General features: G+C 35.9%; 1 protein-coding gene across 13 annotated transcripts in view; it reads right to left on the reverse strand.

The window, feature by feature from the left end:
* GPHN (gephyrin) overlaps nucleotides 1-14,440 on the reverse strand; it is a 355,412-nt gene that overhangs the window by 49,078 nt on the left and 291,894 nt on the right. For all 13 annotated transcript variants that reach the window (XM_036434071.2, XM_045579636.1, XM_036434065.2 and 10 more), the window contains 4 exons: nucleotides 12,148-12,203; nucleotides 8,138-8,257; nucleotides 6,492-6,550; nucleotides 5,490-5,643 (listed from right to left, as the gene is read on the reverse strand). In XM_036434071.2, coding sequence (XP_036289964.1) covers nucleotides 5,490-5,643; nucleotides 6,492-6,550; nucleotides 8,138-8,257; nucleotides 12,148-12,203 — 389 coding nt within the window. The remainder of the gene's footprint in view (nucleotides 1-5,489; nucleotides 5,644-6,491; nucleotides 6,551-8,137; nucleotides 8,258-12,147; nucleotides 12,204-14,440) is intronic.

Genomic DNA, 14,440 nt, shown 5'->3' on the forward strand with positions numbered 1-14,440 from the left:
AAGTCCAGCACTACAATAAGCTGTGATACTTTTCTGTTGTTTTTGTTTTCCCCATCCTTTTCTGTTTAGTTCCTAAAGCTAGCTGACATTTATTTTGTTTGTTGTAAAAATAAGGTTCCCAGGAATTTTTGGTTATCTGATTAAATTTGTCCTAATTTTTGTTTTTAGATTGTTGGAAAGAAACTTAGCTAAAGAAATGGAGGAAATTATGAGGTAAAGAGAAGGAAAAATGAGGGACCCCTTATCTAGTTCAGTTTGACAAGTATTTTTTAGTTTCATTTTTCCCCATAAAGGTCACACATGATGTTATCTGCCAAGAGTGAGAAAGTAGGGCTGCCATTAAGGTTTAAAGGGTGTATAGAATGTATGAATGATCTATCCACTGCAGGAACGTGCTAAGAAATAAACAGTGATGTCAGAATTATTGAGCAACTTTAAGTGCCAGGTTGACATTAAATGACAAAAATTTGTAGTGGGTCAGGCAATCCAAGTTTTATGAATTTTTTTCAGTAATGTTTTTAATTTTGGGAGCAAAACTGTAGTTGGAGGATGAAGTCATCCAGTTTTGATATTTAATAAGCAAAGGAATAGATTAGAAGGAGTGAAGCTACCTGAAGTGTTAGTAGTAAGCCATAGTCTTTAATCTAGACAAGAAATATGTAATATAGCTGGAAGAAAGTAATGTACTATCTAATCTGATAGATTTCAGATTGCCATTGAAAAGTTGGGCAAATGAAAATTAAGAAACCGTTAGTGGGAAGCATTGTGACATAGTGGGGAAAAGTCATTATAGCCAAAAGACTTAGATATGAAACACAGTACATAACTTACACAAACTATGTTAGGCTAGTTGCTTTGTTTTTGAGTGTCAATTTCCTGGATAATTATACTAATCTCATAGTGTTGCTTTAGTTATAAAGCACATAGAGTTCTGGGCATAGTAGGCACTCAACTTCATATTCCTTCTCTTATTAGTGGGGGAAAAGATTTTAAAGACCTAGCTTTATAGCAGCCGCTTGTGAAGGAACCCAAAGAATCTATCTATCTATATAAAAAGCCAGTGTCTGTGATGACAATGATGACCAAACACCTGGTAGCTATGATGCCCACTCTGGCCAGTGAACTGCTCAATCAGGGGGTGGGGCTGGCCGGCAAACCTCTCAGCTCTTCCCCTCTGTTGGCCTGCCCCTGATTAGACTCTCCCATCCATATCAAGAGCGGGGGAGTGGGCTTCCTTTCTGGCAGCCCTGCATCCCTGTGGCTAAGAACTCTGATGGACCTGCTCAAAGAGTAGAGGCTCCTGACCAGCAGGGACCGGGACAGGGACAGGGACTACAGGCCTCCAAGGAGCACCACAGGGCTGGCAAGGAGAGAAGAGGGCCTTCGGAGGGGGAGGAGGTGAAGCGAGTGGATATCAGCCCAGAATCCAGCCCTTCTCCTCCTAGGCAGCAGGTCCTCAACCCAGAACCCAGCCCAAATCGGAAGAGCCTGAGGGAGGCTTCAGGAAGCTCTACGCTGCTCGTTGAGAACGAGAGACTTTGTGAGGCCCTGACAGAGACCATGATGTGGCTGTCGCAGTTCAAGATGGAGCTAGAGAGATTTGAGCTCAGGGCCCTGGAGCACAAGGCTGCTGAGTGGAAGAGGAGCTGAAGGGTCTGTCCAACCTCTGTGCTGACAACTAGTGCCTTAAGGATAAGAACACCGCCCTGATCCACGTCATCAGCAAACTGTCCAAGTGACCCCAGAGGACTTGCCCCTGCACCCACATTTATACTGCTTCTGCCACATGCACCCTTCCCCTGTGTGAACACGAGTGACAGGGCTGCTGTAGAGTCTCTGAGAAGCCATAACCTTCCCTTGACCTCCAGGCTGGGAGGAGAGGACAGAACCACCAGGAGCCAGGGGGGCCATCTGTGGCCAGGATTGATCCAGGTAGAGGGACTAGGGCTGTAGGAAGGACCAGGAAGGAAAAGAGGACCGGGAAGTGCCAGGACCAGTAGTCAGGACCAGAGTGGCCACCCAGATGTCCCCTCTCACGTGTGCTACCACCAGTCACCCCTCCCAGCCCTGAGCAGGGATCCAAGAATGTGCCAAGCATCCTGCTGGCCTGGGCTAGGTGGGCCTGTATATAGGGTTCATGTGCAATAGGGAGGGACATTTTCTGTTTTTTGCTGCCCCCTTCCCGACTCTGTCCGGGGCATGGGGAGAAGGTATTTTCAAGACATAGCACAAATAAAAGTTAAGTTGCAAAAAACAAAGGAACGGGGCCACCAGCCAAATGCCCCTCCTTTCCCCCCATACAGCCTGCTGTTCAGTCGTTTGGTCACCCTTCACTAACCTCACTGGCAGCCTGATCGTAGGTAGCCGTCTTGTGAGGTTGTGATGGTCAATTTGCATATTACCTCTTTATTATATAGGTTACAAAACCCTCATCTCCTTTTCCTTTGCTACTTTCCCCCTATACTTCAGCCACATTGACATCTTTGCTGTTCCTCAAACATGGCAAGCATGCACCTTACCTCAGGGCTTTTCTGTTTGTTCCTGCTGTTTGGAACACAATTCCCTTCCTATGACATATGCCCTCCAATGCCTTCTGATTTCTACTTTATCAGTGAGGCCTAATTACCTTATATGAAATAGAAGACTCTATCATTCAGGTCCAGACAAGAAAACCAAAAGTCCTCTAGGTATGAAGAGGGTGTGGGAGAAAGGAGAATTTAATACAGGGAATTGGTTACAGATGTATTGGTTACCAAAGATCAGCAACTGTTGGGAAGTCACCAGCATTCCTGGGGATATTGGGGAAAGTATTACTAAGAGTCAAGGAGCTTATACTTCTGGTAATTTCTTTCCACCTTCTAATATCATGTTAATGCATCCCAAAGCCTAACTGGACCACAGCTGAAAAGACAGCCTGGGAAATACAGTTTTCACACTTCCTGCCTTATTGTTTAGGGGAGAGTATAAACAGGCTACTTTGAGGGAAGTTTCAACATATAACATCTGGCAATTCCTCTTCTAGTGCCATTCTTTATCATCTGACCCTTTCTTTTTCTTTATATAACTTATCAGTTTGTTTATTGAATACCCTTCTAACCTACTTGCTTGCTGGAATATTCTCAGTGGACAGAACCATGCCCAGCATCAGTATGGCACCATACTAAGGGGTAAAGAGTAGTGGGAGTGGTCTGCCCCAGTGGAGAGGAGCATTTTATCACTGATATTGTGAAGATGTGCCAGTGCATGATGATAATAAAAAGCAGAATGACTTGTAATCAGTTTTATTATTCGTTTCTAATTTTCTACACACAATGCATCTGTAGGAAAAAGGATTAACAAAACCTTTTTCCATCTCTAAGGACAAATTTGACCTTAGGTTAACTTTCCTAGCTCTGTACCCCTGGGAATTTGATAAAGATAAAATGTCAGCTTGTTTCTAGGTAACATTTCTTATGGTATAAGTGATAAATAATGATAACTTGCAAATGTGCTATACAAATGAACGATAAATATTTAATGGGAAGGTATAGCTTTGGGCTTCACTTGTAACTGGGCATTTCTCTTGTGAAGACCCTGGAAACTGCCTAAGATTGTTACAAGAAAAAGTAATTCCTATTTAGGACATGGAGCTTCTAAGTTGTTGACTCCCATACTCTTCTAGCATAATTCTTATTCCTTTTCATGTGAACATCACTTAAAGAGCAAATAAAATACTCTTGGATGGCTATGTGGAATGCTAAGATGACCAGTCGCATTGGAGAAGAAAGCCTGATACTGTCCTACTTGGTGCTGTGTTTCCTTTTCAATATCTAAGAACACTGGTTCACAAAACAGTGCATTTATATCTTATAAGTATGATGGTTAGGAAAGAGAATCCCTAGTGGGCTTTCAGCATAAAATAAGTTGCTAAAAAATATTAACTGAACAAATGCATGACTTTGGAAACATATATCTACAATTATGTAATTATTGCATGGTATTAACTAAATTTTAATATATATACTTTTTTTGAAATCAACAAGTGTCTACAGAGGCTACTTTGTAGTCTATAACAGTACCTCCCCCATTTTGAAATAATTTCTCATTATGAACAAGTTTATGTAGTCACAAAATACAGGGCAGATTTTACATATGATATACATAGATATCTAGTGTGGCATTCTTTCAATTGCTTAAGGCCACTGTTTTGCTTACCAATATATGACATTGGCTTCAATAATGGGACATATGAGAAGTCATATATATCAGGGGAAATCAGAACTAATACTTAAGGAAACCTGTGCTATGAATAATTAAATTATAAACTTTCCGAATTGATAGAAAAGTATCATTTCTTTTGGCCTCTGAAAATATATAAATGATTTTTTTCTGTTGTTTTTTTTGCTATTTGAGGATCTCAAGCCTTAAGGAGAGATACTATGCTTTATCTCTTTTATACCCAGTTTCCAATACATTGCTACGCATAGAGAGACGCAACAAACATAACTAAGCTATATGATCCTAGAGAATCATAATAACAGCTAACTTTGTATGGGAGTAGGGGAGAAATGTTGAGCTATGTCAAATGAGAGATTATAGAATTTAGAAGCATTGTTACCTTAGAAAACCACGGTAATACTGCAGGCCAGAGAAAGTAGGGGAAGGAAGTCATACAGAATCTATCAAAACCTTTCAGAGGATTATCAAATCTGTGAGGGCAGGAAAATAGTCCTCATCCCCCCATTCCCATCCCAAACCCCTCCCAGCATATACCCCAACCCCTCTGTTGTCCGTGACCACTGGTTAGGCTTTATATGCATGCATACAAGTCCTTTGGTTGATCTCTCCCCCTTTCCCCACCCTCCCCTACCTTCCATCTGAGATTTGACAGAGGAATTAATTCTTAAAATATCAATAGTTTCTGATTCTGATCTTAGGCTTTGAATTTCAACCAGATTTACTTTTCAATATTCCTAGTTTGACTATAGACCCTCCAATTGAACTTTTGTATAATCGAAGAAAAACAGGGAATAGGAATTTTTTTGAGAATTCTCAGAAAAAGATTGATTAAATGTTCCTTCCTAAATCAGGGCTCATATGACATTTGATACATTATAAATAACATGTTACTAGAGATGCTATCTTTAGTGAAAAACAAAAACAAAAACCCGATTGTCAAACCCTTCCATAAAGATCATATGGAATTTTAGCAGGAATAGGCTAGCCATCATATCCCAATTCACTGAATTCTTTCCCACAAAGAGGTGGCCTACATCACAGCAGCAGAGTGGGCACAATTCATTGTCCTAATAGACTAAGTACTGCGTTTGCACAGCTGAATATCTATAGCTATCCCTCAACATTCTTTGCATGTGTGGAAAGGCCATTGTTTCATTCTAATAAATGGAAGGGATTATTTATATGTAACTTCTACTTTCTTTTATTTATAACATAGGTGTCAGAAACACTTTTATCTGAAAGTCCCATTCTCCCCCACCTCCTTTTTTTACCTCATTCCCTGTTGACATGACTGCAACCACTGGAAACTTATTAACTTCAACCTCTGTGACACCTACAGTTGCCAGAAGACCAATCTCTGAGGGGCCCATGTGCGTTCCTTTGGCCAACACGCATTCCCCTCTTTTAATGTCATGGCCGATGGGTCTGAAAGTCAAAGCAGAACCATAAGCATGACGAGTAAGAATAATATTTTCTACTCAGAGGGAAACTTTAGTGTTAGAGAAGAAGGAGACTTTAAGGAGAAAAATGTTAACAGATGAGGCAGGAGTAGAATAATGAAATGAAGAGATTCTAAAAACTGCATGTTTCTTAAACTAAAAATATTAAATCATAAAACAGAAGACAAAAATAGAATTTATATCTATTATTGCTAAACAGGAATACGTTATTTCACATTTGAAAATTACTTTATAAATTGCTTTGTACCACATTTCTGTCAAAAATGCCAATTGCAAACTTTGATATAAGGCAATAAATTATATGGAATTAATGATAAAAAGTCTACAGCTTGTTAGTTTTGTGGCAAGGAGAAAAACGCTAATAAGACTATAGTCAAGGAAACAATTTCTATTTGAGTCACTTAGGTTGGTCCAGTTATGTGTTCACATAGGTAAGTCCATTCACCTTGGCCTCCTGACATAAGGATGGGAGAAGCATAGCTTTGCCACAAGGAGATTTGACAAATGGTGTTAATGAAATCAGGGTAAATATATTTCAATGTAACAAAGATCATTTAAAGTATGTGGCCTCCTTATGGTAGAACAGTGGTCTCATCTTTGCTTTTGATTATTTCATTTGCCTCTACTATCTTCATGAAAATGTAGGCAGAGCAGACATGGACTGCAGAGTTCAGAAAATTCATTTCCTACTTGTTAAAAAACCCGAAAGCTAATGGTTGACTGAACTATGGATTTATGAAAACCATTCTTTCCTGAGTTCATGAACATGCAGAAAAAAAAGTTGGCTACACATTTTATATGTTTTGAACTTACCTGATATCTTGGCCTGGCCGAGCTTGCACCAGAATTCGTACTTCAAGTTCTTCAGTGCCCTGTAATAAGAGGAAGTAGTGCAATTTCAAACAGAACAATCTAACAGAATTTCTGATTAGTGGAATTTAGCTACACCAGATAGGCCCAGAATATATACAAATACAGAGAAACAAAAAAACATTTGCTAAACACTTTGAACATGATAAAATTCTATCATAGGTTCCTGCAAAATTAGGTTTGATGCCAAGGAATATATAAAATATTTTTACACTTAAAAAAAAAACCTATCAAAATACTGAATCTTACTTTGTAAGTAGCATTCTCAAGGAAAAATAATTTTACATATATTATTTATATGTAATGTTTGTATGGAAAGTAATATAATAAATAATATAAGAATAAACTGCTTTGCATATTCACAACTGTAAACCTACTTTTGCCCCACTTTGTATATATATTTGGCTACCCTAGTAGCCAAATGAATGTGTAAAGAGATAACTTATATCTTCTGTACCCATGCATCATGGGTTCAATACTATATCAAGGTTCCCAAATATCTGCAGAAATTTCAGTGAAGGACTTATAGTTTGCCTGGTAGTAAATTTCTATAAATGAATAGTTGATCATCAATTTTACATTTATGGGCTGTGAAAAATATTGTGAGACTAGAACTGTGTTTTGTCATCTGGCAGAGTCTATGGAGGCATGTGTTCTGCATTTTAATATTCTGTTGGCTTCCCTGATGCCAATAAATCTGCTGGACAGTTTTAAATCAAGCAATGTGATCTGTATGCCAAGAATTGAATCTTATAGGCATAACATGTGAAAAGATTAAAAAAAATTCCCAGATCAAGAAAAGAGGCGGTCTCTCAGCATGGCCAAATTTTACTATATGCCAGACCAGGAGAATATTATTATTTTTAACTTCAGCTTTTAAAATATAAGCTACCTTAAACTTCACAAAACAAGTAAGATAGGCAGTCATTAAGATCTCATTTGAAACTATTCTTTTATTGGTGACTGATCCTCTGGCTGTAATAATTGCCACTAGTTTCAGTGACATGAAGACATGCTGAAACCACAAAAGGTACTAGGGTTCTTTATTTCAGGCAATAGAGGGGGAACTAGTATTAATTTAATATTTCCAGGCTGTTAATTGGTGGTACAGATTTTTCTGAAAGGTAGATACGAGAGCTGAGTGTTATTTGGTTCAAATGTTTGGCTTAGTGTAATATTTAAGAACCTGCCTGTGTTCTTCATTAAATTTTTCTCTATTAAGTCTCCCTTCACATTTTATCAGAAGCTAGTATCAGTTAACAAACTTCTTAGCCAGAAGGTATGTCAACAATTGATACCTCTGCTCTTTTATATTGAGGAAGTTTCTTTCCTAGTTTACATATATTTCTTGAATCAATGTGGTTCAAACTATGCTATAATCACAGTAATAATCATAAAATGTCTCCTATTAACAGATTTTTAAACCTAAGCCGGCAATTCATTATTTAGTGTAGACTCATACACTACACTGTAAGATCCTAAAATAACCAAAACACACTGAGTAATTCTCATAAACATTGTAGAAAATGAATATGACTTAAAATACTGCTACAGAAATGTAATGATTAGACCTGGTGATAACAACATACATCATCAGACTCCCTGATAAGTTCGGTATCTTCTACTTGTACTACAGCATCAGCACCGCAGGGGATTGGAGCACCTGTTGTAACCCGCATGACTTGTCCAGGCATTACTGTCTGAGTTGGCTGGAAACACAAGCATGTAAGAAAGAGCTGATTTACTTCACTGCTGTTAAATAAAAGCAACATTTTCTTGTAGGAGATGTAACATTTTTAGAAACAAACCATAAAAGGAAAATCATACAATCTTACTCATTTTGGGCCAGTGTATTATAATAAAAGCTACTCACAAACAGGCCTACTCCAAGAGGCTTTAACTTGATTTATGGTAATGACCATTTGATGTCTTTTGTGGAACCCTGTTTTACTATTGAAGAACTGCCACTTGCACATGCCATTATTTTCTCTCACTCAAATAACATGAAATTTCTTAATATATGTAAAGTGCTTTCAGAATCTTTAAGAAAAAAAAAGCTATGCAAAATGATTTTATGCATGACAATTATGAAAAACCAGGACATTAGTCACTTACTGAAATTCTGATATTTGAGAAAAGTCATAACTTAAAACTAAATTTTTTGGTTAAATATAAGCAAGTCAGAAAAATCATTTAAATTATTCCACTTGAAAATCTTTCTACCAAATGTAATTAAGTAATTTTAAAATGATTGTAGTGCCTGTAATAATTTGTATGAAACACTACATCTGAGATTTTCATTGTCTGAACTCTCATAGGAATGGTATAAGAGATCGAGTACTTCTAGCTTAGGAAAAAGCATACTTCTGTAAGATCCAACTGATAAGTTTGAGCTGGTCTCAAATGAATAACTTGTCATTGACCATGATTTAGGTCAGAATTGGGAGGAAAAATGCTTCAGATTTTCTCTAAGATAAAATTCTGAGATAATACTTATTCCTCAATAAAAATCTTTTCAGCTTGGCCAGTGACATTCAGTTGTTGAGTGTCTACCTTTGAACCAGGAGGTCATGACTTAATCCCCAGCAGTGGGAGCATGCAGGAGGAAGCCAAGCGATGATTCTCTCTCATCATTGATCTCCCTCTCCCTTCCTCTCTCTGTAATCAATAAAAACATATTTTAAAATAAGTATTTCTCCAAAGATATCTGCATCATAAGTATTTATTAAAATCTTAGGTCATGTGCTCACTTCGGCAGTACATATATTATAACGATACTAAAATTCTAGGTCTCAATGTGAATATATTTAACACTACTATACTGTACACTTAAAAATGATTAAAAAGGTACATGTTATGTATTTTTTAACAGATTAAAACCATTTTAGGGAATAGCTAAGGATACATACCTCTCCACTGGGTATATATATATGGAGTAAAACTGAAAATTTATTTATTAGAACAGCTTTAAAAGGCTTCTTTCAATATTATCACTACAAACAATCCCACTAATAGATAATATTGTTGAATCCTCAATCTATGTTTGGTACAGTGTTACGTGCATTATTACATTCAATTTATATAGTAACCTAAGCTCAACAAAGAGAGGAATTTGTTTTATTTTTCTGTTGGCCTCTCCAGATCACATCATCATACCATCCAGTGCTGTGACACAGAACGCTGACCTCTAATGGACTATTTCAACCAAGCTTCCATCACTGGATTCTAGTTAGGTAAAGCCAATGGTAGGGGTCAACACAAGAGAGGGCAGAAGAGAGAGAAAAAAAGCTGGATTTATATCTCCTTTGCTCTTTCCCTGCTGGGCTGCATTTTGGTGAAGGCTAGATCATCTCTACTACTGACAGGTGACCCTGAGCCATAGCTATGAATCTCCCCAGTCCACTCTTTCCCCTAGCTCCTTCAGACATAGGAATGGTAATAGAATTTCACTGTTATCCCCCGGATGCTTCACATTTCTTCATTAGTTTCTCTTAACTCTATCTATATCTTGGAGATAGTCCCCACATTAATCTTCTTAATCACCTCTTTCCAGACATATTTATTGCTCTACCATTCCAAAGCCTAGAAAGTGTCTGGCACAAATAAATATTTCCAGAATGAATAAATGAACATGAATAATCTCACTATTACAACTACATGAAGTATGTAATCCTTTATGGATTACAACTCCAGTGTTCTCCCTCCTTTTCTCACAGTTATTGGAGAAAGTGACTCTTGGGATTATACTGTGTATCCCCTTATTCTGCTATTGAAAAAACATTCTAGGCTCATTCAGAATTGTTATATTTTAATGTAATCTTATGCTAAGGTAATGCATAGGATTTAAAATGAAAAGTTTAGAGCCCATTACATTAAATTTTCTTCCTTAATTTTCAACCCCAGATACTACTACTACTTATTGTCTGGAACATCTCAGTAATTTTTTTTAATGACAAGCATTAAAGATCTGATATAATATACATTTTTTAGTAGAGATGCTAATGCCAAAAAAATCTTCTGAGACTGTGGAACAAAGACATTTAATATAGTCCTTCAATTGCTGAAAGTGCTTTTTTGGCTAAGGCAAAAAGTAAATCTTAAAGTGAGTTTCAGATCAGTAGCTGAAAGTGTGCTAGCCTGGAGTCCAATGCACCATATTCTGTAAATATACTTTAAGTTTTATTGTGGTTGTATCTGCAATTTTGTCTACTTCTTGACTTAAACCAACACTTAAGAAATGTTTTTGGCCCAGTCAGTGCTGCTCAGCGGTTGAATATGGGCCTATGCACCAGGAGGTCACAGTTCCATTCCTGGTCAGGGCACATGCCTGGGTTGTGGGCTTGATCCCCAGTTGGGGGGCATCCAGGAGGCAACCCATCATTGATGTTTCTATCCCTTTCTTCCTCTCCCTTCCTCTCTGAAATCAATAAAAATATACTATATATTTATAAAAAAAGAAGTTTTTGTGTGATTGTTAAACTAACAAGTTGGCTCCTCTCTAGGACTAGTTGTTCTAAATGGTAGATGAAAGATCACTACCAACTTACTTATATTACATCCAATGTAAAAGAAATTATTGGATACATAAAACATTTATAATCTACTTAGAGTGGACATATAAACTACAATTGAACTGAGTCAAATGAAAAACTCTAGCAATATGTAAAGTACTTCTTTTTGATTGTTAAGACTAGTTCTTTTAAAATTTTTATTGATATACCTTATATGCTTTATATAAAATAAAAACAGTTTAAATCTTTATTTTTCTTAATGGAGGTATTGAGTTGGATTTTTTGAGCTTTGTCTAATAATAGCGTTGTATAATTAAATAGTATTTTCTTTGAAAGTGTCCAGTGCTAATCACTAGGACCAAATCATAAGTTATTTTGGTATAGCAAGAAACCATTTCGTAAATCACTGTTTCAGTGCATGCAATGGTACCCCGATGCTCACATGTATGTACTTTCAATAAGTGAGCAACTTGGTTCATCTGTATGATATGTAAGTTATAAAGAATATCCTAGGTAATGTGCAAAAAACCCACCCATTTTCTTGTGTAGTTTTGATATTTTATCCCATAAAATTTTATAAGAACTTACAAGCTATGAACTTTTAAGTTTTATAATTTTTCTTTGTGCTCCTAGTTCTCTAGTACAACTGGTGTCTTAATTAGCAACTAAAATTTAAGAAGTCCACAAAGTCCTTAACAATCTGCTACCTATCCTTATGTATATTGTGACTACTACAAACTATTTGCAGTTCCCAGAGCATTCCATGTAATTTTTAAAACACTTCTGGACAGTAGTTCAATTTATAAACACTGATATTTATTCAAGAAGAATCATCCAATCAAGGGCTGGAAAATGTTTGTGGGCATGTCTCTGAGACATGCCAACAAGACCATGCCATATATTAATAGATGCAGATTCTTCAAGTAAGAAAGAATTGGCTCTTCTAATGGGAACTCTCCTCTAATCTCTTTGATAACCAGTCTAATCCCTTTCTAAGATTTCCCCTACAGTGATGGTTAAAACTTAGAATTAGATCCTGAAAGTGCATGAAACTGAACTCTTTAGGGCTTGTCAGGCTATGAATCTACCTGTTCACCGGCTTGGGATTCCCCAATGATGAAACGATCTCCTGGGCCATCAGCAGCTGTGAGATGAACAGAACCAAGAACAAACATCAGAATGGACCTATAGCAAGGAATAAAAACCTACTATTGGAATTCTAAAATTTGACTCAAATGATCAGATAGGCTTTAGGAAAGTGTCTAGATGAGACAATGGCTTTACTCCTGGTTTGGTATCCCAAACACACAAATACTAATTGAAGTGTTCCTAATTTGTGCTCTTTCTTGGTGTCATTTGAGATGGTCTTCCTCTTGCTTGATAATTTCCAAACATGTGCTTTTAAAATAGGAAGGTTCCCCCCGCCCCCTATCTTCCTAAATAATATTATGGCTTTTTGTGATGTGTGTGTGTGCCACTCATGGATATCACTATACATTTCTCCATTTTCTATAAAATTTTTAAACTATTTAATGTCATTTAAAAAAAATTTACCACTCAGTTTGATCTTTAGATTAACCCAGTGAAGTAGGAAGAACCTAACATTCTTTTCTCCTTTTGACATTTGAAGGAAATGAATTACAGAATAAAGGAATTTAGGTAGAAAAGGTTAAGTACATTGAACAAGTTCTGGATTGTGGTAGAGCTAGGATTAAAATCCAGTCTCTTTAATTTCTAGTACAGTGTGTGTGTGTGTGTGTGTGTGTGTGTGTTTTATAATGGGTCAGTGTATATTATTCTGAATCAGAATGCATAGGCAATGCTGCATCACATTTTTTCCATTGATTATTTTTAAATTGGAAGAAACCTTTTCACTATTGAGATTGAAAAAACCGTCTTACTCATTTTTTTCTGAATATAGTATAGTAATGTCTGGATAAGGTATTCCTATAAATAAATATATTAAAAAGGGTTTTCTTCACATATGATGTGATTTCAGACCAATACTACTGGTAAGGCAATATCTACCTAATGAGTTTTATGATCAGGACCATTAGTTCTGTGTTATCTGCATACAGCTAAGGTATGGGACACATATACAGAAAAGATAACACTTTATATATTATTTTAATTACATTTGCAATCATGCTGGTAAATAATAAAAGTATTTTCTTTATTCTTTATTTTAAAAAGGAGATATGAAATTCATTATTTCTCTATAACATTGTATTTTTTATTTTATTTATTTATTTATTTATTTATTTACTAAAGGCTTGTAAATAATGCTGTTATAATGAGTCACTTTTGGCACAGACTTTGACCTATTGTGGAGGGAAATAAGAATTGACATTGGGTATCTTCTATGGGAAAGATATTGTATCTCGTGCTTCATAAACATTATCTTAGTTAATAAACTCTTGATTTGTGTTTGGTTTTAATCTTAGGTATTTTCAGTGTTCACTTGTATAAAAGAGAACAGTTTTCCTGTAATGCTATTCCTACTATGCTGTTTCCTGGGTTCTTCTTTCTTTAAAAAACTTTCTTTGAAGTGAAAAATTTAAACAAACATAGAAGTACTTGCTTCAACAATTATCAACATTTTACTCATCTTGTTTTATCTATTCCCTCACTTATTTTTGGCAGAATTTTAAAGTAAATCATTATTTTCTTACTGTTGAAAATTAAAAAGTTAATTAGCTTTCAGAATTCTGCACTAACTGCATCTCACATGTGAATACATTTATTTTTAATTATATTTCTAGTAAAGATATTACCAGCTTGCCATCTCCCAGTAGCAACATAGACATTTTCTCTTTTTACTTCTTTGTGGGAAGGAAAATTAGCATGGCTTTAAAGAAAACAAAGCTGAATCTGAATCCTGGTTCTGCCTATTATTAGCCTCAGGACTTCCAGCAAATTACTAAACTTTTCTCTAGCCTTCACAGTTTTCTTGTTGATAAAAATGGGGATAATAATTTAAAATTACTAATTCTTTTTAAAGCTTTTCATTCCTTTCACTCATTCACTAAATTTCTAAGTGTCCTGAGGTAAAGAGTAAAATCAGACATTGTTTTAATTCTAGTGAAGTGCCAGTCTGTTGTAATGTTTTTTAAACTCTGGATCAAAAATGGAGGTGAGCTCTTAAAAACAACCCATAAACAATGTTTTTTTCCCCTTCAAATTAAAAAGAATATAAAATATATTTCATCACATATATTAAGGATAAATACTGTTTCAGGAAACTTATTTTTATATGTGTGCATATATATATATAAATATGTATATTTATAGATATTGTATATGTTATATATGTGTGTATATCATTGGCTTGTAATGTATATTGTATTTAATGTCTTTTTATTACTTTTTAAAAACAGACTT

This window comes from Pipistrellus kuhlii, unplaced genomic scaffold, assembly GCF_014108245.1.
Source record: "Pipistrellus kuhlii isolate mPipKuh1 unplaced genomic scaffold, mPipKuh1.p scaffold_m20_p_1, whole genome shotgun sequence".
NCBI classification, from domain to species: Eukaryota; Metazoa; Chordata; class Mammalia; order Chiroptera; family Vespertilionidae; genus Pipistrellus; species Pipistrellus kuhlii.